Below are 23,950 nucleotides of genomic sequence, written 5' to 3'. Positions count from 1 at the left end.
ATAGATATAGATATAGATATAGATATAGATATAGATATAGATATAGATATAGATATAGATATAGATATAGATATAGACATAGATATACATACCACACACACACATGCAGATGACACAATCATGCTTGCTGAAAATGAAGATGACTGAAAGCACTTGCTGGAGAAGATCAAAGACTCCAGCCTTCTATATGGATTACATCTCAACATTGTGCTCTGAAAAGCAGGTGGTTAAGGAAGGAGAAGGAGAGGAAGATTCTCAATGAGATGATTTTGCACAGTACTTGCAACAATGTTTTTAAATGCAGAAGAAATTGTGAGAAATTGTGGGCTCAAGGTTAGGAAGTGTTTTGCTCTAATTTCTAGAGAATTTATGAATAAAAGATAACTGGAAAACACCACCACCACCATGAATGCAACTAGGAAGGAGGTAGCAAACTGCTTGTACCTTATTTCCTAGAATATGCTCTTTAACCTTCTTAAACAGTTTTTGGATGGATATATTAAAAATAATTTATTTCAATTTTAAATCTTTAAGTAATAATAAGCCTAGTCTTGGTATCAAAATTCTTTCTAACTCTGGCATAGAACCACTATTTTTTTTTGTTGTTGTTGTTGCTGTTTTTTTAAAGTTTGCATCCCCAAAACTGTATTGTCAGCCCCTTTCTTCACACAATGTGTGTATCCTTCTGCCTCTTTACAAATACCTCAGGGCTCTTCAAATCAAAAGCTAAATCCATAGGGATAAATATGCTTTGTAAAGCATCAGGCCTTGAGTCATTATTGAAAAAAGCAGTGCTTACACTAATCTTTTTGCTGGCACAAGGCACTGTGCAGCTCATGTATAAATAAAGTATAAAGCATGAGATGGAAGCATCATGCTGAGGACTTTCTGGTATAAGTTTTGCAACCTGAGCTTCTCTCAGAGTGAATCAAAGAAATTATACAGTAGCTGGAATCTATCAGGAATAGGGATCTCAGCTCTGTATCTTAAGAGGAAAGTGTGTCCATGTATCTATGTGTTGTTGCATGCCCTTGAGTTGGAGCCAACTTATTGCTGACCTTCCAGCAGGTATTCAGAAGTGCAAAAACTTACCCACTAGGCCACCAGAATTATCTCCAAGCATCTATAGGCCTTTTCATACTAGTAAGAAGAGACGGTTTAAATAATATCTCATATTTCAGAAAGATGTCATTTTTTCTACCTGTACAGGACAAGAATCTACACTAACAAAACCTAGGAAACAATCCTCACACCCTTCAACATTAACTTTTATCTGATGCCCTCCTAATTGTTTGCAATGATAACAGTTGAATTTTCAAACACATGTTTAGAGAACATTTTGGTGTCTACACAAACGTTTTACATAAGCCAAGTGCCACTGATTATGACCTTAATGTTACAGTTTTATTCTCTACATGACATTTAAAAATACCTTGTAAAGAAGACAAAGAGAAGATATTCTATGGTATAATGCATGAAATAATTACCTGGATTAGTACTTGCCACCAGACGTGATAAATTGCTATACAATGTAGAATTAAACTGTTAAAGGCAGAGCCTGGAAACACACTGGTAAAAAGTACATTTATATATCATTCTATCCTTCTCAGGGTTTGGTGTACCATAAAACCAACCTTTAATGTCTAGTAAAAACAATTCCCTCCATGCTGTTTTCCTCTCATCCTTGTTCCATTCAATACCCAGAACAGCATAATAGGACCCTGACTGCTTGTGGTTTGGCAGGTAGGTATTTCCAGCTGTTCTTCTACAGATTGATTTCACTTAAGGGTAAAAAATACATTTAGTTCTTAAAAAGAAGAAAGTAATTGGTCTAGCTTTTTAAAGAGTCCTAATTACTTCAACTAGCTTTAGAAGTTAAATTCCTCAAAGTCTCTGAAATGGAAAATGCAATTCCTAGCTCAGTTTGGTTGAATTAAGACCCTGAGCCAAGCAGAGAGCACACAAAAAAGCCTAATTCTGGAATGACCATATAGAACCATACTATCCCAGATGTGTCCACAGGATTACCCAGTCAGTAAGGTAAGCTTTTGCTTGAGGCATCAACAAAACCCAGCCTCTAGTTATCCAAACCACAGTTGAAGGAAACTCGCAGGACACAAGTGAAATTGATACCAGCTTCTGTATGTGAGACTGTTCCAGCCAGATGAAGTTCATATGGAGACATGATATTTTAAACACATTTCAATTACTTTGAGGCTCCACGACTTCAAAGCTTTTGCTGATATTTGTGTCATCTTGTAATTTCTTTCCTTCTTTGTAACTGAAATGGCTATCTCAGTGAGCCTATCAGTAGAGAACTATTTCTTTCAGCAAACGAGATGTAGAGAGACTGTTGAGTCTAACTCTCCTTAAAAATTAGGTAATTTGTTGTTACATTTTTCCCTGATCATTTCATGACACATAATGTCAGGCTGGAGACTTTGGTGCACCTGATCTGGGCCATAGTTTTCACAATTACATGCTTTGCACGTCAGAGAGATGGACAGTGACTAGGGATGACAGAAAGATAATTAATGCCTTTGAGCTGTGGTGCTTGAGAAGAGTGTTAAATATATCCTTGACTGCTGGCAGAACAAACAGATTAGTTCTAAAGATAGAGTCAAGCCAGGCTGCTCCTTGGAGTCAAGGATTCTGAAACATCATCTGACATACTTGGGGCATGTTGCAAGGAGGGACCAGTCCTTGGAGAGGGACATCATGTTTGGGAGAGTGTAGGGACAGCACAGGAGAGGAAGAATGTCGATGAGATGGATCAACTCAGTGATTGAGGTAGTGGGGATGGGTATGTCAGAGATGGTGAGATCGACACAAGATAGAGCAGGGTTTAAGGCTCTTGTATATGAGGTCGATATGAATCGCAAGTGACTTGACAGCATATAACAAGTACAACAATCACCAAATAATGCAACAATGGTTTTAAGAATATTGGTGACTGTTAAGGATAACACCAGTATTTCACGTGTTGTTCACAGGGTCACTATGAAATGTAGTTGTCTAGAAGGCACCTAACAACAACATTTATAATCATAACACTTACTAGGAAACACACATCAACATTGAAGAATGAGCTGTTAAAAGCACATTTCATGAAAGTCAGTTTTATGTTTTGAGAAAGTAACAGATTTTTTTTCCTTTCGAATTGCACCTAAATTTGAAGACGAATTTTCTCAGTTGTAGAATACGCAGAGTATTCTTTTTTGTAGAAAATGTGATACATAGTAAATTTTAGTTCTCCACACTACCAAATATTTTTTAGTAAATTTCAGTTCATTTTTATAAAATGACATACCATGGCAAGACATCTCACTATGTTGACCATAACAAATTATGGCTAATATTGAGAATAATGAGAATCACAGAACTCTCAATTGGGCTCATTTGAAATTTATACCTAGACCAAGAAGCTATTGTCTGAACAGACAAATGGAACACCACATGGTTTAAAATTAAGAAAGGTGTGTGTCAGGGTCATATGTCATGTCCATTCTCTGTACTTATTCAATATGCTGAACAAATCAATTGAGAAACTGAATTGTATAAGGAAGAATGTAGTATTAGTATCAGATGAATACTTAACAACCTATGCTATGTGAGGACACAATTTTTTTTCTGAAAATAAGAATTATTTTAAATGCTTGCTGCATAAGATCAAAGACTTCTGTATTCAATATGGATTACATCTCAATATAAAAAAAACCAAAAACACAAAGACAAAACCCAAAAACCAAAATCAAAACAAAACAATAAACAAAAAATTTCAACATTGGACCTATAAGTAACATCATGATAGATAAAGAAAGATTAAAATTGCCAATTACATCTTCTTACTTGTATCCACAGTCAACACCCTTGCTACGCACAGTTAGGAGATGAGGAGACGTAAGACACTGGGAAAATCTGCAGTCAGGAACATCTCTAATTTATTGAGAAGCAGTGGTGTTATTTTGAAGACTAAGTTGCATCTGATTTGGAAGATGGTCTTCTCAATCATTTGTTGTGCATTTAAAAACTGGAAATGAATAAGGATGAGAGGAGAATGGATGTCTTTTTATTTTTTTTTATTGTTTTGTGGCCTTTGAATGGTGGTGTTGGAAAAGAGTACTGAATATCCCATGAGCTTTCAAAAGGGCAAACAAATATGCCTTGGAGAAAGTCCACAACACACTTTGGAGGCAAAGAGCACATAGCTTAATCTCATATACTTTGAGCATAGTTTTAGGAGAGGCTATTTCTTGGAAAGAGACCTCATGCTTGGAAAGCTGAAGGGTAAGCCAAAGTGAGGAAAACTCTCAACCAGATGAATTGACAGGACTGCAGCAATTGGCTCAAGTATATCAGAAATGCTAAGGATGCATACAATTGGACAGGGCACAAATCTGTTGTTTATTTCATCACTATGAGTTATAGCAGATTATCTGAGAGGCTGGGCTCTTTGAGGAGAATGGTGGCATCAGGATTGGTGGAAGATCTATTAACAATCTGCGTTATGCAGATGACACAACCCTGCTTGCTGAAACTGAGGAGGAACTCATGCACTTGCTGTGAAGGGTCAAGGACTGCAGCCTTCAGTATGGACTGAGGCTCAATGTCAAGAAGACAAAGATTCTCACCAATGGACCAATTGGCAGCGTCAGGATGGATGGCGAAGAGAATGAGATTGTTCACAGCTTCAGTTTGCTCGGCTCCACAGTCAACACTCTTGGCACCAGCAGTCAGGAAATCAAAAAGCGTATCGCAATGGGAAAGTCTGCTGTTAGGTACCTCTCTAAAGTACTCAGGAGCAACGGTGTCTCTGTGGAGACTAAGGTGCGCCTGATACAGACCATGGCCTTTGCAATTGCCTATTATGCATCAGAGTTGGACATTGACTAGGGCGGACAGAAGGAGAGTGGATGCTTTTGAGCTGTGGTGCTGGAGAAGAGTACTGAATGTACCATGGACTGCCAGGAAAACAAACAGATTCATCTTGGAGAGGATTAATCCAAGCTATTCCTTGGAGGTAAGGATTCTGGGGGGCTTCGTCTGACATACTTTAGACATGTTGCCAGGAGGGACGGGTCCTTGGAGAGGGACATCATGCTTGGGAGGGTGGAGGGACAGCGCAGGAGGGGAAGACCCTCTATGAGATGGATTGATTCGGTGACTGGGGTAATCCGGATGGGTGTGTCAGAGGCGGTGAGGTTGGCGCAGGATAGAGCAGGGTTTAGGGCTGTTGTGCATAGGGTCGCTATGAGTCGCAAACGACTCGATGGCACATAACAACAACAACAACATGAGTTATATCCTATTTAACAACACCTAACAACAACAGTTGTGTTAAATCGCTAATATTATAGTCATATTTCAAAGAAGTTACACCCTAGGTCACACCCACCCACCCACACACACACCTCGTATATTTCATTCAAAGGTTTGAATAGCACAGATGGGCACCAGAAACTATTAGTGTGTAAAACTTCCTTCTTCTTTAATCCACTGCTTGCAGGATACATGTAACTTTGGTAATATGAAGATAGAGGGACTAACGAAATCTTAGTTTCAAAGGAAAGTTTAAAACAATGAATTAGATTTAAAGGTATAACCGAAAACATTTGACTACACACACACACACACACACACACACACACACACACACACACAAAAGCCAACATAATAAATGGGAGTGATTGAATGAAACACAATGTGAATGAAGAATAGGGTGAAACACAGTGTTTATGAAGTTTTAAGGAAACCACGAACAACCAGGAAATTAAGAGAAGAATTACATTGGGAAAGTTGGCTGTCAGGGACTTCTCCAGAGTACTGAAGAGCAATGACGTCAGACTGGAGACTGAGGTGTGCCTGGTTCAGGCTATAGACTTCTCAATTGCTTGCTATTCTTCAGAGAGATGACAATGACTAAGAATGGTAGAAAGATAATTGATGCTTTGAGCAGTGGTGCTGGAGAAGAGTGTTGACTAAACCATAGACTGTTAGGAAAACAAACAGGTTCATCCTGGAAAAGGTGAAATCGGGCTGCTCCTTGGAGGCAAGGATTCTGAAGCTTTGTCTGACATACTTTGGACTTGTTACAAGGAGGGACAGGTTCTTAGAGAGGAACACCATGGTTGGAAGGGTGGAAGAACAGTGCAGAAGAGGAGGATCTTCTATGGATGGATTGATTCAGTCACTGGGGTAATGGGGTTAGGTGTGTCAGAGACAATAAGTTTGTCACAGGATAGAGTAGGATTTAGGGCTATATGTACATAGGGTCACTATGAGTTGCAAGTGACTCAATGGCACATAACAACAACAACAAAAAAAAATTGGGTTGATTAGGCTGTGTCGCTAAGTGCTGGTTTAGATGGTGGAAATACAATCTATTAATTCATTATCATTCAGTGGTGTATTCATGATGGCTTTTCTAGCTATTTACTTTGACTTCCACCCCTGGGTTTTAGTTGTCAGGTGATGTCAAGTCAAGTATGATTCATAGTGACCATACAAAAAACAGTCCTGAACCCTAACTCATCCTGTGCCATCCTCAACAGCTCTGACACACTTGATCCAATTACTGCAATGATTAAGTCAATTCATGTGATCGAAGGTCTTCATCTTTTGCCTACCCTCTAACTTTCCAAGCATGATGTTGCTATTCAATGACCAGACTCTCTTAGCAACCTACCCCAAGTATGTGTGATGAACTTTATTATCTTTGCCTACAGGGAGCACTCTGGCTACACCTTCTCCAAGACTTATCTGTTTGTTGTTTTGGAAGTCCATTGGATATTCAGTACTGTTCTTCAACACCACAACTCAAAGGCATCAGTTCTTCTCCTGCCATCTTTATTCATTGTCCGTCTCTCAGATGCACACCAAGTGATTGAAAAGACCAAGACTAGGGTTAGATAGCAGTAGTAATTGCAGTAGCATATGTGATGAAGAATCAAATATAGAACTGAACTTATCTTTGGCCTAATCTTATGGACGGAGAAAGGAGAGATACTAATGTTCAGAACTAAAAAAGAGCCTTATAACATTTGCCTAAAAGTCAGGGCCCAGAGTCTCTGAAGGTCTCAGGGAAGCCTAACTGTGAGCATGCCTGAGAAAAAGCTGTCTTTAAAGAAGGACTGGTAGAAAGAGAAATGGATGCCTTTGAGCTGTGGTGCTTGAGAAAAGTGTTGAATATACCAACCATGTACGGCTAGGAGAACAAGCAGGTATGTCTTAGAGAGGGTGAAACCAGGCTGCTCCTTGGATTCAAGTATTCTGAAGCTTCATCTGACATACTATGGGCCTGTTGTGAGGAGGGACCATTCCTTAGAGAGGGACATCATATTCGGGAGAGTGGCGGCACAGATTAGGAGATGAGATGGATCAATTCAGTGATTAAAGTAATGGGAATAGATGTGTCAGAGACAGTGAGGTTGGCACAGGACAGAGCAGGGTTTAGAACCCTTGAACATAGGGTCGCTATGAGTAGCAAGTGACTCATGGCATATAACAACAACAACAAAGGATTGTATCCTAAGTATTTCCACCTGAACTATATAGCCTGTAACTTTGTTATTAACTGCTATAATCCTGAATGTTATCTATGAATTTTGTGTGATCATTTTGTGTAAGTCTAATAGAGTATCAAGTGCTCAGGGAAAGAAGATTGGTGTTAGAATTCAGAGAAGTAGGTTTGGGAGTGTGGGAGCATGACAGACTCACAGGAATGGACTTCATGTGGTTGAGGTAGATGATGAGGATTTCTTCCCCTTGAAGTGTTTGTGGCGGGCAGACTCTTTCTCACTTTCTGCCATATTGGCCATACCTATTTTCACATTGACCTTGGAGCTTTTATTTACTACTGATCTGTTAAGTGAATTTCCATCCTTTTTGAGACACTTGGTGATTTGGTCCCAAGTATCTGTCTTTCAAATCCTGAAATCTTTAAATAGCTTGACCTTGGTATATTTTTACTGGTTCAAATTAATATTTCCATTTGGAACAGCATAGATATAGTGTTTCACCATGACTGATGCTTTGTTAATGCTCCTTGATAAAACAGATCCTGGGTTTCTTTATTCAATATGCATGACAGTACAAAAACAAGAAATCATGGACAAGTTTGGGTATGCAAGCAAGGTTGTCTTTCTACTGAAATATTTGCAAGCTGGGCTTTCCCTGAAGCCACATCAAATCAATAAACTGAATTGACTGTTTTCACTAGAGCTTGAAAAAACTGCTTCAGAGAAACCAATTAAAGCTTTTATGACTATCAGCCATCATTTTTAATTTGTACATGATTTTGGCATGCTACGGAATCAAAGAGATTTTTACCATATTCTAGGAATGCATTAAAAATGCAGTATTATTACAGTACCCTGAAAAACTCTAAGACTCCTCTCTGAAATGGCTATAATAAAAATATAAGTTCACAAACTAAAAATAGAACCACAAACTGAAAAAATTACTGGAAATAATCTTGAAGATAGCAGATAAGTTGCCACTCAAGTTATTTTTGCAACGAAAATTAATAATAAATGCAACCAATAAAATATTCTCTGGCTTATTTTAACTTTCATTAATGGAGGAGAGTGTTGAATATATAATGGACTGCAAGGAGAACAAACATGTTTGTCCTGGAGAGGGTGAAGCCAGGCTCCTTGGAGGCAAGGATTCTAAAATTTCATCTGACATACATTTGGACATGTTGCAAGGAGGGACCAGTCCTTGGAGAGGGACGTCATGCTTGGGATTGGGTAGGGACAGAGCAGAAGAGGAAGACCCTCGATGAGACAGATGATTTAGTAACTGGGCTAATGGGAATAGGTGTGTAAAACACAGTAAGATTAGCAAGGAATAGAGCAGGGTTTAGGGCTGTTGTATTTACACAGGATTGCTATGTGTCTCAGGCAACTCGACCACACATAAAAACAAAAACAATTTAAGATTTTAAAACAAAAACATTAGCTAAAATTGTTGAAGTAAAGTCATACAAAAAAATAGGCTTTTCGTATGTTGGTTTTTGTGGACGTGTTTTTGGTTTTTGTTTTTCAGTTTCAACTTGAATTTGCACATGAATAATGTGCAATTTTACACTCAGAACCTGCCTGGTTTTAACTCCTCATCATGAGTGTCATCAGTGATTTAGTCAATATGATTCTTATTAAGTCCATCGTTTGATGTCCATGTATATTGTTGCCATCTCTATTTATAAAAGAAAGTATTTACAATGCATCATTGGCTATATAAAATCCAATCATTTGTTTTCCAACCATATTTCTAGAACCAAGTTCACAAATTTTAACTACCAGTCCCTCTTCTTCGCTTCTAACTTTTACATTCCAGTTGCCAATAATTTTTATTGTATCTTGATTGCATGGTTGGTCAATTTAAAATTGTACAAGCTGGTAAAAATTCTCTAATTTTCTCATCTTTGGCTTTAGTTGTTGGTGTGTATATATAATTGTTGAGTCGATACACCTACCTTGCATGTGCAGGGATAGTATCTTGTCACTTAGAGCATTGTACTTCAAGATAGATTTTTAAAGGGCCCTTTTAACTATTAAATGCAACGGTTTTAATTTAATTTTTTTCATTCATGGCCTAATAGATCATATAATTGTCTTATTCAAAGTGGCAAATGCCAGTCCATCTCACCTTGCTAATGCCTGATATGTCAAACTTTAGATGCTCCACTTAATTTTTAACAGCTTACAACACTTTAAAATTCATACTTAGTACATTTGTTGCTGTCTTTATGTGCCATTGAGTCGCCTGAGACTCACAGTGATGACCCTATATGCAATAACTCTGAAGTTTGCCCTATTCTGAGCCAATATCACTCACTCCAAAAAACTTACCCCCAATATCCCACTTACTGTGTCAATTCATCTTATCCAGCGTCTTCCTTATCTGCACTGTCCCTCCACCCTTCCAAGCCTGATGTTCTTCTCCAAGGACTGGTCCCTCCTGGCCACATGTTAACAGTGCCTGACACAGAATCCCAAAATCTCCACCAAGGAGAAATTTGATTTCACTTTCTCCAAGACAATCCCGTTTGTTCCCTTGGTGGTCCATAGTATATTCAATACTCTTAACCAAAATCACAACTCAAAGGCATCAATTTTCTTTTGTCATCCTTAGTCCTTCTCCAGCTCTCTGAAACATAGCAATTCCAAAGACCATGGTTTGGATCAGTTGCACCTTAGTCTCTAGACTGAAACCCTTTCTCAGTACTCTGAAACAGTTTTTGACAGCAGATTTTCACAGTGCAATTAATCTTTTGATTTCCTGACTGCTGGTGCTAAGAGTGTATGGAGCTGAGTAAATTGAAATTGTTAATAACGCCAATCTCTTCTCAATCTATCACAGTGCTGCCTGTGCTCTTTGTCTTCTTGATGCTAAGCTTCAATTAATATTGAAGACTACAGTTCTTGATTTTTTGCAGTAAGTGTTTCAGGACCTCTTCAGTTTCAGCAAGCAAGGTTGTGTCATCTGTATATTACAGGTTGTTGATGAGTATTTCTCTTCAATCCTGATGCCACATTCCTCCTTATAAAGCCCGGCCTCCTAGATGCTTTGTTCTGCATATAGATTGAAAAGGCTTGGAGACAGGACTCATCCATGATGAACTCCTTTCTTGATTATGAACCATGTAATGTTTCTTTTCTCTGTTCTGAGGACTGCTTTCTGGTCCAAGTATAAGTTTCCCATGGACACAATCAAGTGTTATGGGATTCTTATTCTTTTCAATGTCAGTCATAATTTTTTATGATCTATGGAGTCAAATGCCTTTGTATAGCTGATAAAAACAAATAGATATCTTTCTGTTCATCTCTGCTTTTAGCCAGGATCTATCTGACACTAACAGTAATAAACCTTCTTCTAAATGTAGCCTGACTTCGTACATTACATGTTCCAATTATTAATGCATGTGTGCAGCTGTTTCTTCTCATTTTGACTTTTCCAAACTAAGGGCACACTTCTAGCCCTATATCCAACAGTGTTCCTCTATTGGTCATAGGGTTTTCAAAATAAACTTGTATGAAGAAATTCTCAAAAAAACCGGAGTTAGAAAACACAAAAAAAGAAAGAACTGATTCAGAATTTCTCAAGTTGAAAGAACTGGAAGACATTCAAGCTTTCAATTGCAATAGGTGCCACTGGCAAAATCCCAAATAATCCTGAAAGCATCAAGGAAGACAGAAGGAACACACTAAGTCACTGAATTGGTAGACACAGAACCAGAACTATTTAAGGAAGTAGTGCATGGTCTAGAAACAATGATGACGAAGGAAGAATTTCAAGCTGCACTGGGGGAATTATAAAAATAAAAATTCCAGGAATTTATAGGATATCAATTGGCATATTTATAAATAAAACAAAAAAACACAAAAAATCCTACAAAAAAATAGATGTGGTACTAGCTTTGCCAGGAAATTTGCCAAAAGACAGAGACATTTGTTTCCTTTCCCTAAACAGGTGATCTAATAGAATATAGAAATTACTGAACAATATAATTATCACCATGTTAGTAAAATATTGCTGAAGATCATTCAAAAAACAGTAAAAAACAAACAGTAAAAAAAAAACCCCAAAAACAAAAACACACACAAAAAAAAACCCATGCCAGAAATTCAGGCTGTATTTAGAAGAAACCATAGCACAAGCCATAACTGTTGGTGTCAGACAGATATCAGCTGAAATATATCTACTTGTGTTTTTTCAACTATTCAAAGGCATTTGACTCTATGGATCATTAAAAAAAAACCACACACACACACACACACACACAAACCCCCACAAAAGCTAATGGCTGACATTAACGATGATGGGAATCCCAGAACACTTGGTTGTGCTCATGCATAACTTATACACAGACCAAGATGCTGGGGTATGAGTAGAGCAAGGTTAAGATCAGGAAAGATGTGTATCTGTATGAATAACAAATTATTCAAGAAGATGAACTCTATGGACAAGAGAATGAAGCATCATGATTGGAGGATGACTCTCAGGAACCTTCGGTATGCAAATAACACAACCTTACTTGCTGAAAATGAGGAGAACTTGAAATGTATGTATCATCCTCCAATATGAGTTACATTTTAACACATCAATAAAACAAAAATCCTCACCAGTCAATACACAACATCATGATAGATGGAGAAGATATAGAAATTTTCAATTTATCTTGCTTTCATCTATAATCAATATCCCTGGAACCAGCAGCAACGAAATCAAGAGACCTATTGCCTTGGGAAAGTCTGCTTTCAGAGACTTCACCAAGGCAACGAAGAGTGAAGATGTCAGTTTGAAGACTAAGGTGCACCTGATTAAAATTATGATCTTTTAAATAACTTACTATCAATCTGAAAGTTGGATAATGGATAATGATGGCAGAAGAAGAGCTGATAATGAACAAAGTGCTTAAAACCCATGGATTTTCCTAAGGTCAAACAAGTATGTCCTAGAAAAGATGCACTAAGGTGTTCCCAAGAGGACAAGGATAGTGAGACTTAGTCTCACACATTTAGGGCATGTAACTTGGAGGGTCTAGTCCTTGGAAAATGACATCATGCATAGAAAGTGTTGAAATGGAAGAACCTCAATGGGATGGATTGACATAGTAACTGTAACAGGGTGAAGGTAGTTGACTTGAGGACATTTAACAATAACAGCAACATATTCTATCTTATTTGCACTCACTGTAATTCCAGAAAACATTAAAAAAATCCCATGGATACTACCTTTTACCTTCTGGCAATTAGATTTTACTCAGCTTCTCCCCTCAAATTATTATAGCGGTGAATTGGCAATGATTTGTAGATTTTCACAATCAATAGTGATCCTCCCCTGAACCCATGCTACTGTAGTTTTTGTAGCAAAGAAACTTATTGAAAATATCACACTCACCAAGGAAGCACCAAAAAAACCCAAAAAACTCAAAACAAAACAAAAACAAAAACAAAAACCCCCACCAAACCCCTCTGTGTAGTGATTGGGAAACTCATTTTACAGTTCAAGTTATACATGAACTTTGCCATTTTCTTATTTCTTGAAGACTATGTTGGGCTTTTCATTTTAATATTGTTGTAAAAACAACTAGTGGAAAAATAAAGACATAAATAGCTCAAGTTGTGAAACTTTAAATTCTTACTGACCTAAAGTCCTTCCCTGAGATCTTTTAAATCTGAAGTTTATACCATTTGGACCTCATAAACCTACTATCCATGAAATAATTTCCTTTCACATAAAACATGCCGGTTTCATAGGCTTCCACCTATGATTGTGTTGTTTAATAATATGCCCTTTATTTCCCTGGGTATATTTCATCTTGATGGCCATCATTCCGTCCTGTGAAATGTTCCATAAACGTGACCTTTCCTATACAGTCTTTCCCCATAAAATCTACTCTCTCTAAAGACGAGGCCTATTAGTTTGGCAAGGTGAAGAGAATAGTTTTTATTAAGATAAACTCAATAAAATTAAGCTTTTATAAAGGAAAGTCTACTCTAGTGTGGATGACCAGGGTCCCGTAAAGGGGACTGATGTAAAAATGATAGATGTGCAAAGGAGTTAGGGTCATTCTGGAGTCATTCTCATCAATCATAAAAATGACAAAGCCAACCTTTTTTCCTAAGAAGCAAAGGGTCAGAAAATAAACTACTTCTTCGTGGATAAAAGGTGTCATGATGTAAATAATTTGTTTGTGAAAAATGCAGTTATGCCTTTCAGAATGGATGACCAAATTTACTGGGCCCACTCACAGAGGAGAGAGCTCTGGTAGACAATTATGCATAGATAAATGAAATGTTAATAAATGAAAAGCCACAACTCATTGGTGGACCAAGTCCACAGTGCACTCAGTGGAAAAAGATGGGCCATCATCCTTTGTAATTTGTTTTGTTTTCCCCCCTTGAATTATAGTGTTTTATTGTCTGTTTTTTTAATTTGCACAATTTCTTGCCCTCTTCTTTTACTTCTTTCCCAGCCCACTGAATGCAATCCTTGTTCCAGATTATTGTCACAAAAATAATTTCTAATCATATATTCCTTTGAAATAATTCTTACCCTCATCTGTTCTACGGCAGTATACTTTTTGATCCACTCTTGTGCCATTCTCTGCACACCCTATCATTGTCTATCCTATTTTACAACAGCAATGTTATACAGTATTTGTCCTTTTGTGATGATACATTTCAATCAGCGTAATATCCTCCAGGTTCTCCCATGTTGTGTAATGCTTTATGAGCCATTGTTTTCAATGCTGCATAATATCCCATTGTGTGAATGTACCATGGTTTTCCCATCCATTCGTTTGTTTTGGGCATTTAGGCTGCTTCCTACTCTTTGCTATTGTGAATAACACAACAATAAACATAGATGTGAATACATCTATATGAGTTATGGCTCTGTTTTCTTTAGGGTATATTTCTAAGAGTGGATATGCTAGATCAAATTATATCTCTATATCCAACTTGTTGAGAAAGCACCAAACAGCCTTCACCAGACTTTGAATAAGCAAAACAATATTAAAAAAGTCTATGCCAGAAAATCTGGAGGATGGCTGTCGTCTGGACAATAGATTTGAAAAGGTCCATATTTGTTCCCATTCCGAAGAAAGGTCATCCAAATGAATGTGGAAACTATTGAACAGTATTATTAATAGCACATGCAAGAAAATACTGCTAAAGATCCTATTTATTTTAAAATTACTAGAATCACCCATTTGTATAATATTTCAAAAGTTCCTTGTTTTTCAATGCACCATAGTATTCCACTGTGTGAATATACCATAACTTCTCTAGCCATTCATTTGTTGATGAGCATTTGGGTTGTTTCCAGCTCTTTGCTACTGTGAACAAAGCTTCAATAAACAAGGGTGTGCATATATCTGCTTGGGTAGCAGTTATGGTTTCTTTAGGGTATATTCCCAGCAATAGAGTTGCTGAGCCAAATGATATTTTTATTTCCAGCTTTTTGATAAAGTGCTATACTGCCTTTCATAGTGGTTGCACCATTTCACATGCCCACCAACAGTGAATAAGGGTTCTAGTTTCTCCACAATCTTGCCAGCATTTCTTGTTTGCTGTTCTGTTATATTTTTCTATTCTTACAGGGGTGAGATGATATCTCGATATCTCATAGTTGTCTTGATTTACATCTCTCTTAGACCTAGGGATTTAAAACATTTTTTATGTGTTTGTTTGCCATCTGTATGTCTTCTTTTGTAAAGTGTCTGCTCATATCCTGTGACCATTTTTTAATTGGGTTGTTTTCTTTATCTTGTTGCTGTGCTCGAGTATTTTATAAATTCTAGATATAAGTCCCTTATCAGATATGTAATTACAAAATAATTTTTCCCACTCTATAGCTTCCCTTTCTTTGGAGGACATTATGCTAAGTAAAATATCTCAGTCACAAAAGGACAAATAATGAATTGTGCCACTGTTGTAAAGCAGGTCTGACATCGGAATTGCGGGGAAACTAAGAGGGGATAAATAATGTATACTGCATTGAAATAGATGAGGGAGAGATACTGTTTAGAAGGAATATATGATTAGGTATTATTGTCATGACAAGAGTCCAGAATGAAAGCTGCAAAGTGAAGTGGGCCAGGTGGTGGGTAAGTAATGAGACTGTATAACAATGAAATTATTATTTTTTTTTACTTCTCAAAGAGAAAAGTGAACTAGAGGGAGCAGTGGGCAGGGAGGAAAGTGTACAACAGTGATTGAATGGAAATCCAAAGTCTCTGTAAACTACAATTAAAATTTAAAAAAAAGAAAAAGACTAGAACAATCCATAGATAGGGAGCTTCCAGAAGTTCAAGCAGGATCTCAAGGAAGCAATGGCACCAGGGATATCATTGCTGATGTCAGATGGATCCTGGCTAAAAGTAAGGAATATCAAAAGAATGTGTATTTGTGCTTTATTTATTATGCAAAAGCATTTGACTGTATGGATTATAATAAGTTGTGGCTGACTTTGAGAAGAACGGGAATCCCAGAGCACTTAATTCTGCTGATGGGGAACTTATACAGGAAGCAAACAGAACAGAGTAACACTGAATAGCTTAAAATTGAGAAGGGCATACATCAGAGTTGTATTCTCTCTCCATACCTATTCAATCTGTATGTTGAGCAAATTAACCAAGAAGCTAGACTCTATGAGGAGGGGCGTGGCTTCAGAATTTCAGGGAGTCTCATTAATAACCTGTGTTATGCAGATGACACAACCTGGCTTGCTAAAATTGAGGAGGACATGAAGCCCTTGTTGTAGAAGATCAAGGAATGCAGCCATTAGTATGGATTGCATCTCAATGTCAAGAAGACAAAGATTCTTAGCACTGGACCAATAGGCAGTGTCATGATGGATGGAGAGGAGATTGAAACTGTCAACAGCTTCATCTTGCTTGGCTCCACAATTAATACATTTGCTGCCAGCCACCAAGAAATAAGGAGACAACCTGCACTGGGGAAATATGCAGTTAGAGGCCTCTCCAAATTTTTGAGGAGTAATGGTGTCAGGTTGATGAGTAAGGTGCATGTGATTCAGACCATCTTTCCAATCACTTGCCACATATCTGAAATCTGGACAATTAAATGAGGGTGAAAGAGTTAGAATTGACACCTTTGATCTGTGGTGTTGGAAAAGAGCGATGAACATCCCATGGATGGCAAAGAGAATGAACAGATACGTCTTGGAGAGGGTACAGCCGGAGTACCCTTTGGAGGCAAGAATGAGGAGGCTATGCCTTACATACTTTTTGAATGTTGCTAGGAGCAACTATTCTTTGGAGAAGGACATGTTGCTGAGAAGGGTAGAGGAGCGGCAAAGGAAAGGAAGACTCTCAAGCAGGTGGATTGTCATGGTGGCTGCTGCAATGCGCTCTTGTGTGTCAGGGAGTCTGAGGATGGCACAGGATAGAATATGGTTCAGATCTTTTGTTCATAGGGTCTCTATGAGTTGTACTTGACTCAACAGCATGTAACAACAACAACACCGAAAAAGATCAACAAGGTGGGAGACATTGCACCTACTGATCTCAAAGCCTACTACATAGCAGTTATGGTAAAGGCAGCATGGTACTGGTACAGCAAAAGACAAATAGATCAACAAACTAGAATTGCGAATCCAGAAATCAGTCCGTCTACTTATGGTCAACTGAACTTTGACAAGGAGATGATATTGGTTTAGTGGAGAAGTGGCAGACTCTTTAACAAGTGTTATTGTTATTGTTGTTGTATTGCCTTTGAGTCGAGCATAATTTATAGTGACCCTATGATCAAAAGGCCCAAAGCCCCTCTACAACTATCGACATTTATCAAAGTTCATAGAGTTTTCAGAGGCATGTTGTTTAGGAAGTGGAAATAAATCCTATGTGTTGGAAAAATTGTAAAACCATCTACAGGAAACCTAAGCACCATATATAAAAACCTACTCAAAGTGGAATAGGGACTTAGAAGAAAAATTAAGGACTATAAACCTCATCAGAAAAAAGCTAGGAAGAACTGTAGAAGTCCTATGCCAAGTATGAATGGTCTTCCAAGCATGATGAAAAATCTAAAACCAGAAGAGGATAAAATAGATAAATGGCACCCTCTAAGAATCAAATCCCTATGCATACCAAAAAGCTTCTCCAATAGGGTAACTATGAAATCCACAGACTGGGAAAATAAATTTTTCAATCATATATTTGATAAGGGACTTAAATATAAAATTGATAGAACACCCCATCATGTCAACAAGAATCAAGGTAAACAACCCCATCATAGAGTTGACACTGAATATGAGCAGATACTTCACAAAGAAGAAGTTGACATGACAAACAAACACATGAAGAAATGTTCAAAATTCTTAATTATTGGTGCAAATTAAAACATCTCATCCCAGCAACAATAGAAAAATTCAATAGGACAACAAACAACAAATTCTGGTGATATTGTGAAGAAACTGGAACACTTATTCACAGCTAGAGGGAGTATAAAATGTTACTTATCATTGAAAATCTCCGGAACCCAGTGGAGAGTCAGCTATAAGTTGATCCCTATTGATCGCAGTGGGTTTTGAGTTTAGATTCATGTAATCATATTTTACATTTTGAAGGATTTCATATTTAATTTTACCTTGTTGTTGTTGTTGTTATGTGCCATCCAGTTGCCTTTGACTCATACTTACCCTATATACAATACCTCTGAACCCTGCTCTGCTCTGAGCCAGACTCACTGACCCTGACACATCTAATGCATAAACCCAGCTATTGTGTCAATCTATCTCATCAGGGTCTTCATCTCCTGTGCTGTCTTTCCACCCTCCCAAGCATAATATCCTTCTCCAAGAACTTATTCCTTCTGGACATGTGCCCAAAGTATGTGAGAAAGAGCTTCAAAAGCCTTGCTTCCAAGGAGAAACTTGGTTTCACCCTCTCCATGGTATGTTCAATACTCTTCTCCAGCACCACAACTCAAAGACCTCAACTCTTCTGTCATCCTTAGTCACTGTCCAACTCTCTATATTTGAACCAAAAGGGAGACTTCAGAATAGCACACTTTTATTTTACCTATAATCAGCATTAAACCTCAAACTTTTCTTAGTGGATAGGCGGCTAACTGAAATACCAGTATTTCACGATTATCAGCTACTTTTCTGGAGAAAGACACAGTACGCTCCAGCTGAAATTGTTAGCATTTGAAGGCCAAGTTTATCATGAGTTTATCATGAGTGAGAATCCACTCGATTATAATAGATTTGTGACTCTATACCTTGAAATGCTTTGCATTTTTACTTAGTATTTCCCAGCTCAAGCTATACTACTCCTCAGTTAAAACTTATTTTTCTTTCACTCCTGTCAAAATGTAGGATTTCATCTTTGACATTTCAATCTTGTTTCTGTTAGTGCCTAATTAAACAAAATTTCATAATTTAAAAACATAAGACAATATTTTATTTAAAAATGCAAGGATAATTTTGGAATTGCCGTTTTAGTATTTCTGGCTTCATGAGTTGATTAAAATAACCTGAAAAATTCTCTGTTACTCTCTTGATAAATTATGACAATCAATAATTGTAATATTATTATTAACAAAAGAAATATATAATTAACACAATTGTGAATAATTTTTTCTTTTATTTACCCATGTTTGTTATGATTAAATTTATTATAGACACTGAGCATCTAGGGCTGTATCCACTAAGGATGTGAATGTAACAAGTTTAATGCTCTCCACTGTCCCGTTGTTCTCAAATTCAAACATGCTGGCACTGAGGAAGACCTGAATGCTTGCTACAGAAGGTCAAGGACTGTGTCTTCTATATGGATTAAAGCTCAACATCAAGAAGACAAAGATTCTTCACGGACAGCCCGGAGGAGGACAAGGAGCCCGAGAAAGGCGAAGCGGGCGCCAGGAGAGGCCGCTGACGCTGAGGGGACCCCACAGCCGCCACCCCCGCCAGAGCCCAAGGCCGTGGTGCCACCACCCCCGCTGCCCCCGGAGGAGGAGGAGGACACCGTGCCGGGCACTGCAGCGCCAGATTTGCAGGATCCTGTGCCTGAACGTGGAGGCAGACAACGAAGGAGGGGGGCAGGAACGGCCCATGACCGCGCGTCGGGGGCGCAGCCGAGCCAATAAAATGCTGACCTCTCAAAAAAAAAAAAAAAAAAAAAGATTCTCACCACTGGGCCAAATGAAATGGCAGCACCATTATAGATATCGAAGAGATTGAAGTTGTTAACAATTTTAACTTGCTCAGCTCCATAATCAATACTCTTGGTCTCAGCAAATCCAAAGGCAAATGGGACTGGGAAAATTTGTGGTTAGAGACCTCTCCAGAGTACTAAGAAGTTATGATATCAGTCTAGACTAAGGTATGCCTGATGGAGGTCATGGTCTTTACAAAATTTGGTATGCATAAGAGAGGTGGACAATGACTAACAATAACAGAAGAATTGATGCCTTTGAGTTTCAGTGCTGGTTAAGAGTGTTGGAACAAGAAAACAAACAGGTTTGCATTGGAGAGGGCGAAACCAAGTTTTTCCTTGGAGGCAAGGATTTTGAAGCTCTGTTTCACATAATTCGGGCATGTGGTCAGGTGGGACCAGTCCTCGGAGAAGTCCTTGGAATAGTGATGGGACAGCACAGGAAAGGAAGACCCCAGAAGAGATGGATTGATAACATAATTGAGGAAATGACTGTAGCTTTGTCAAGAGTCAGTGAGAATTGCTCAGGATAGGACAGCTGTCAGCGTTGTTATACACAGAGTCACTTTGAGTGGCAGGCAACTCGAAAACACATAACAATAACAACAACAATGTTATTTTGTATTGATTGTATTTTTTCCTAACAAAAATATTACATTATTTTAACTCCTTAGTTTTAGAACATTTCATAAATTAATATAAAAAGATCTATTGAAGCTTTTATTTATACCTTGGTATTTTTTTGTGTTATGTCATCAAGTTGCTTGTGACTCATAGCAATCATATGTATAAGAGTACTGAATCCTTCTCTATCCTGTACCAACCTTGTCTCAGACACATTACCTCAATTACCTAGTCACTGAATCAATCCATCTCATTGAGGATCTTCCTCTCCTGCACTGTCCCTCCACCCTCCCAAGCATGATGTCCCTCTCCAAGGACAGGTCACTCCCTGCAACATGTCCAAAATATGTCAGATGAAGCTTCAGAATCCTTTCCTCCAAAGAGCAGCCTGGTTCACCCTCTCTAGGACAAACCTGTTTCTTCTCCTAGCTGTCCATACTATATTCAATACTCTTCTCCAGCATCACAGCTCAAAATCATCAATTTTCCTTATATCATCCCTACTCATTGTCCAGCTTTCTGACACATAGCAAGTAATTGCAAAGACTATGGTCTGGATCAGGTGCACCTTGGTCTCCAGACAGATGTCATTGCTCTTCAATATGCAGGAGAGGGCCCTAACAACAGACATTCCCAATGCAATTAATCTATTGATTTCCTGGCTGCTGGTACCATGAGTGTTGATTGTGGAGCAAAGCAAGCTGAAACTGTTAAAAATCCCTATCTTTTCACTGTCTATCATGATGTCATCAATTGGCCCAGTGATGAGAATCTTTGTTTTCTTGCTATTGAACTTCAATTCATAGTGAAAGCTGCAGTCTTTGACCTTGTACCACAAGCGCTTCAGGTTCCTTCTCAGTTTCAGTAAGCAAGATTGCATCAACAGCATAAGGCATGTTGTTGATGAATCTTCCCCAAATCCTGATGCCACATTCCTCTTCATAGAGCCCAGCCTCCTGCATCATCAGTTCTGCATATAGGTTGAAAAGGTATGCAAATAGGACACATTCCTGCCATATATTTTTCCCAATTTTAAACGATGCACTTTTTCCACGCAGTTCTGATGACTGCATCCTTGTCCAAGTTTAGGTTTCACATTAGCATGATTAACTGTTCTGGGATCTCCATTCTTCTCAGAATCAGCCACAGTTTGTTATGATCCACATAATCAAAATCCTTTGCATAGTCAATGAAACTCAGTTAGATATCCCTTTGGTACTTTCTGCTTTCAGGCAAGATCCATCTAACATTAGCTACAATGTCCCTAGGTCCACACCCCTTCTAAACTCAGCCTGCACATCTGGTGCTGTTCCAGTTGTTTTTTTGGATAATTTTCAGCATAATCTTGCTTGCATGTGATAATAATGATATGGTTTGATAATTTCCATACTCTGTCAGGTCAACTATTTTTGGAATGGGAATAAGTATAGATCTCTTCCAGTCAATTGGCCAGGTGGTTGTCCTTCAGATTTCTTGGAACAACTTTATGAGCACCTCCAGGGCAGCGTCTGTTTGCTGAAATATGTCAATTGGCATACCATCAATTCTTAGAGTCTTGATTTTTTGCCAATTCTTTCAGAGCAGCTTGAACTTCTTTCATCACTACAGGCTCTTATTCATATTTTGTTTCATGAAATTCTTCTGTGTCAGCCAATTCTTTTTGTCACAGTGACTCTCTATACTATTTTGACCTTCTTTTAATGCTTTCTGGAACATTTAATATTCTGCCCACTGCATCCTTAAGTATTACAGTTTGAGGCTTGCATTTGTTCTTCAGTTCCTTGAACTTAAGCAAAGCTGAGTGAGTTCAGCCTCTTTGATTTTCTGGCTCTAACTCTTTGCATATTTCAATATAATACTTTAATTTGTCTTCCCACGCTGACCTTCGAAATGTTCTGTTCAGCTCCTTAATTTCTTGATTTCTTCCATTTACTTTGGCTTATTGGCGCTCTAGGGCAATATTGATAGTCTCCTCTGACAACTATTGTGGTTTTCTTCCTCTGTCTTTATAATGACCATTTGATTCAATCACTGGGTAATGGGCATAGGTGTATCAGAGACAATAAGATTGACAAGGAATAGAACAAGGCTTGGGGATATTGTACATAGGGTCACTATGAATCATAGGCGACTCGACAGCACATTACAACAACAACAATGGATGATATTCTTGATACCTCCCTCCCATAGCTCATCTGGTTTTCACTCATTAGTATTCAAGGCCTCAAACCTGTCCTGATATTTTGAAAAATGAATGGGATAGACTCAAGGTCAAATTTTGGTTGTTGTAATTTAATTTTCTTTAGCATAAGCTTGAACTTGTATAGGAGTAGTTGGTGGTCTGTTCCACAATCAGCACCTGGCCTTGTTTTCATAGCTGATATTGACCTTCTCAACTGATGTTTCCACAGACGTAATTGGTCTGATTCATACGCATTCCATGAGGTGAAATCTATGTGGATGGCCTGCTTTTATATTTCTTAACAAGTATTTGCAATGAACAAATCTTTGATTATACAGAATTCTATCATTCTACCTCTGGTTTCATTTCTGTAACCAACTCCATATCCCCAGATATAGAATTAGACAAAATAGTGGAAAAATAAAAGTTTTTAAAATACTGGTCTCAAAATTGCATGAAATGTATACTAAATGAGAATACCTTTATTTTAATATTTAACATTTTATATATTCATTTTAATATTTTAATAATTGTAATTTTAATATAAAATAACACATATAAATACATATAAGCAAGTTATATACATAAAAATCATCTTACTTATTTCAGCAGCTATAACAGTAAGATTGTGCCATTGAGAAAGTTCACGGTCAAGTGGCTTTGATGTATAAAGGGATCCATTCCCAGAATGTATGTTAAAGATCCTGTCAAGGTCAGTATGACGATCCAAGGAAAATCTGAATGCAGAACGTAAGGGGGGGGGAAAAGCAGTTATAATGATGGTTTGCAGAGGTAATAACAAAATGCAAAATAATGCACACATCACTAATTATTATAAGAATAGTGAAATTTCTAAAATACAAAACTCCTACAAAGATCTAAAGAAACAATTCATTCTGATGACTTTGAAGGGTTTTTTTTTTTTCTTTTTGGTTGGTTGGTTTTGGGGTGGTTTTTTTTAGATTTGGTTTTGAGAGGACGTAGATTTACTTTCAGTTGGTAATCGATTTAGCGTATCTAGCACTTAGTCATGTCATTTAAGTATTTAAACCATACTTATTATTACAAAATGTCTAAGGATTTACTGGAACTCTTTTAAGCATAGAAAATAACTTTTATGTATTCCGAAGTCTTAATACACGTGGGAAAAAGCACTACATCCAGAATGATTAGAGATATTGTTATGGGGTTAGTATTGTGACATCTAACACCAGGATTTTCAATTTGAGTTGATGTAGTTGGGATAAAGCACATTTTATTTGAAATTGTAAGTCAAGCTTTAATAGGACAGCATTCATCCTATTTCCCTGTCACTTTGCAATCCCAGTGGCTTACAAATGTTTTATGGTGCTTGAAATAAGTATTATTCTCAAATTGCATTAAATGTACTACATCACAAAAATAAATCAAGCAAGCAAAAATATAAACTACAAGACAGGGTGGGGATGTGC

General features: G+C 37.7%; 1 protein-coding gene across 1 annotated transcript in view; it reads right to left on the bottom strand.

The window, feature by feature from the left end:
• The window catches only part of CDH10 (cadherin 10, type 2 (T2-cadherin)), a 117,992-nt gene that overhangs the window by 29,821 nt on the left and 64,221 nt on the right, over positions 1–23,950 (bottom strand). Inside the window, exon 7 of the mRNA XM_006895670.1 lies at positions 23,100–23,236. Coding sequence (XP_006895732.1) covers positions 23,100–23,236 — 137 coding nt within the window. The remainder of the gene's footprint in view (positions 1–23,099; positions 23,237–23,950) is intronic.

This window comes from Elephantulus edwardii, unplaced genomic scaffold (genome assembly GCF_000299155.1).
Source record: "Elephantulus edwardii isolate Elephantulus edwardi_28Jun2011 unplaced genomic scaffold, EleEdw1.0 scaffold00173, whole genome shotgun sequence".
NCBI classification, from domain to species: domain Eukaryota; kingdom Metazoa; phylum Chordata; class Mammalia; order Macroscelidea; family Macroscelididae; genus Elephantulus; species Elephantulus edwardii.
Note: the sequence above shows the minus strand (reverse complement) of the source record. Positions and strands in the feature narration are given on the sequence as shown.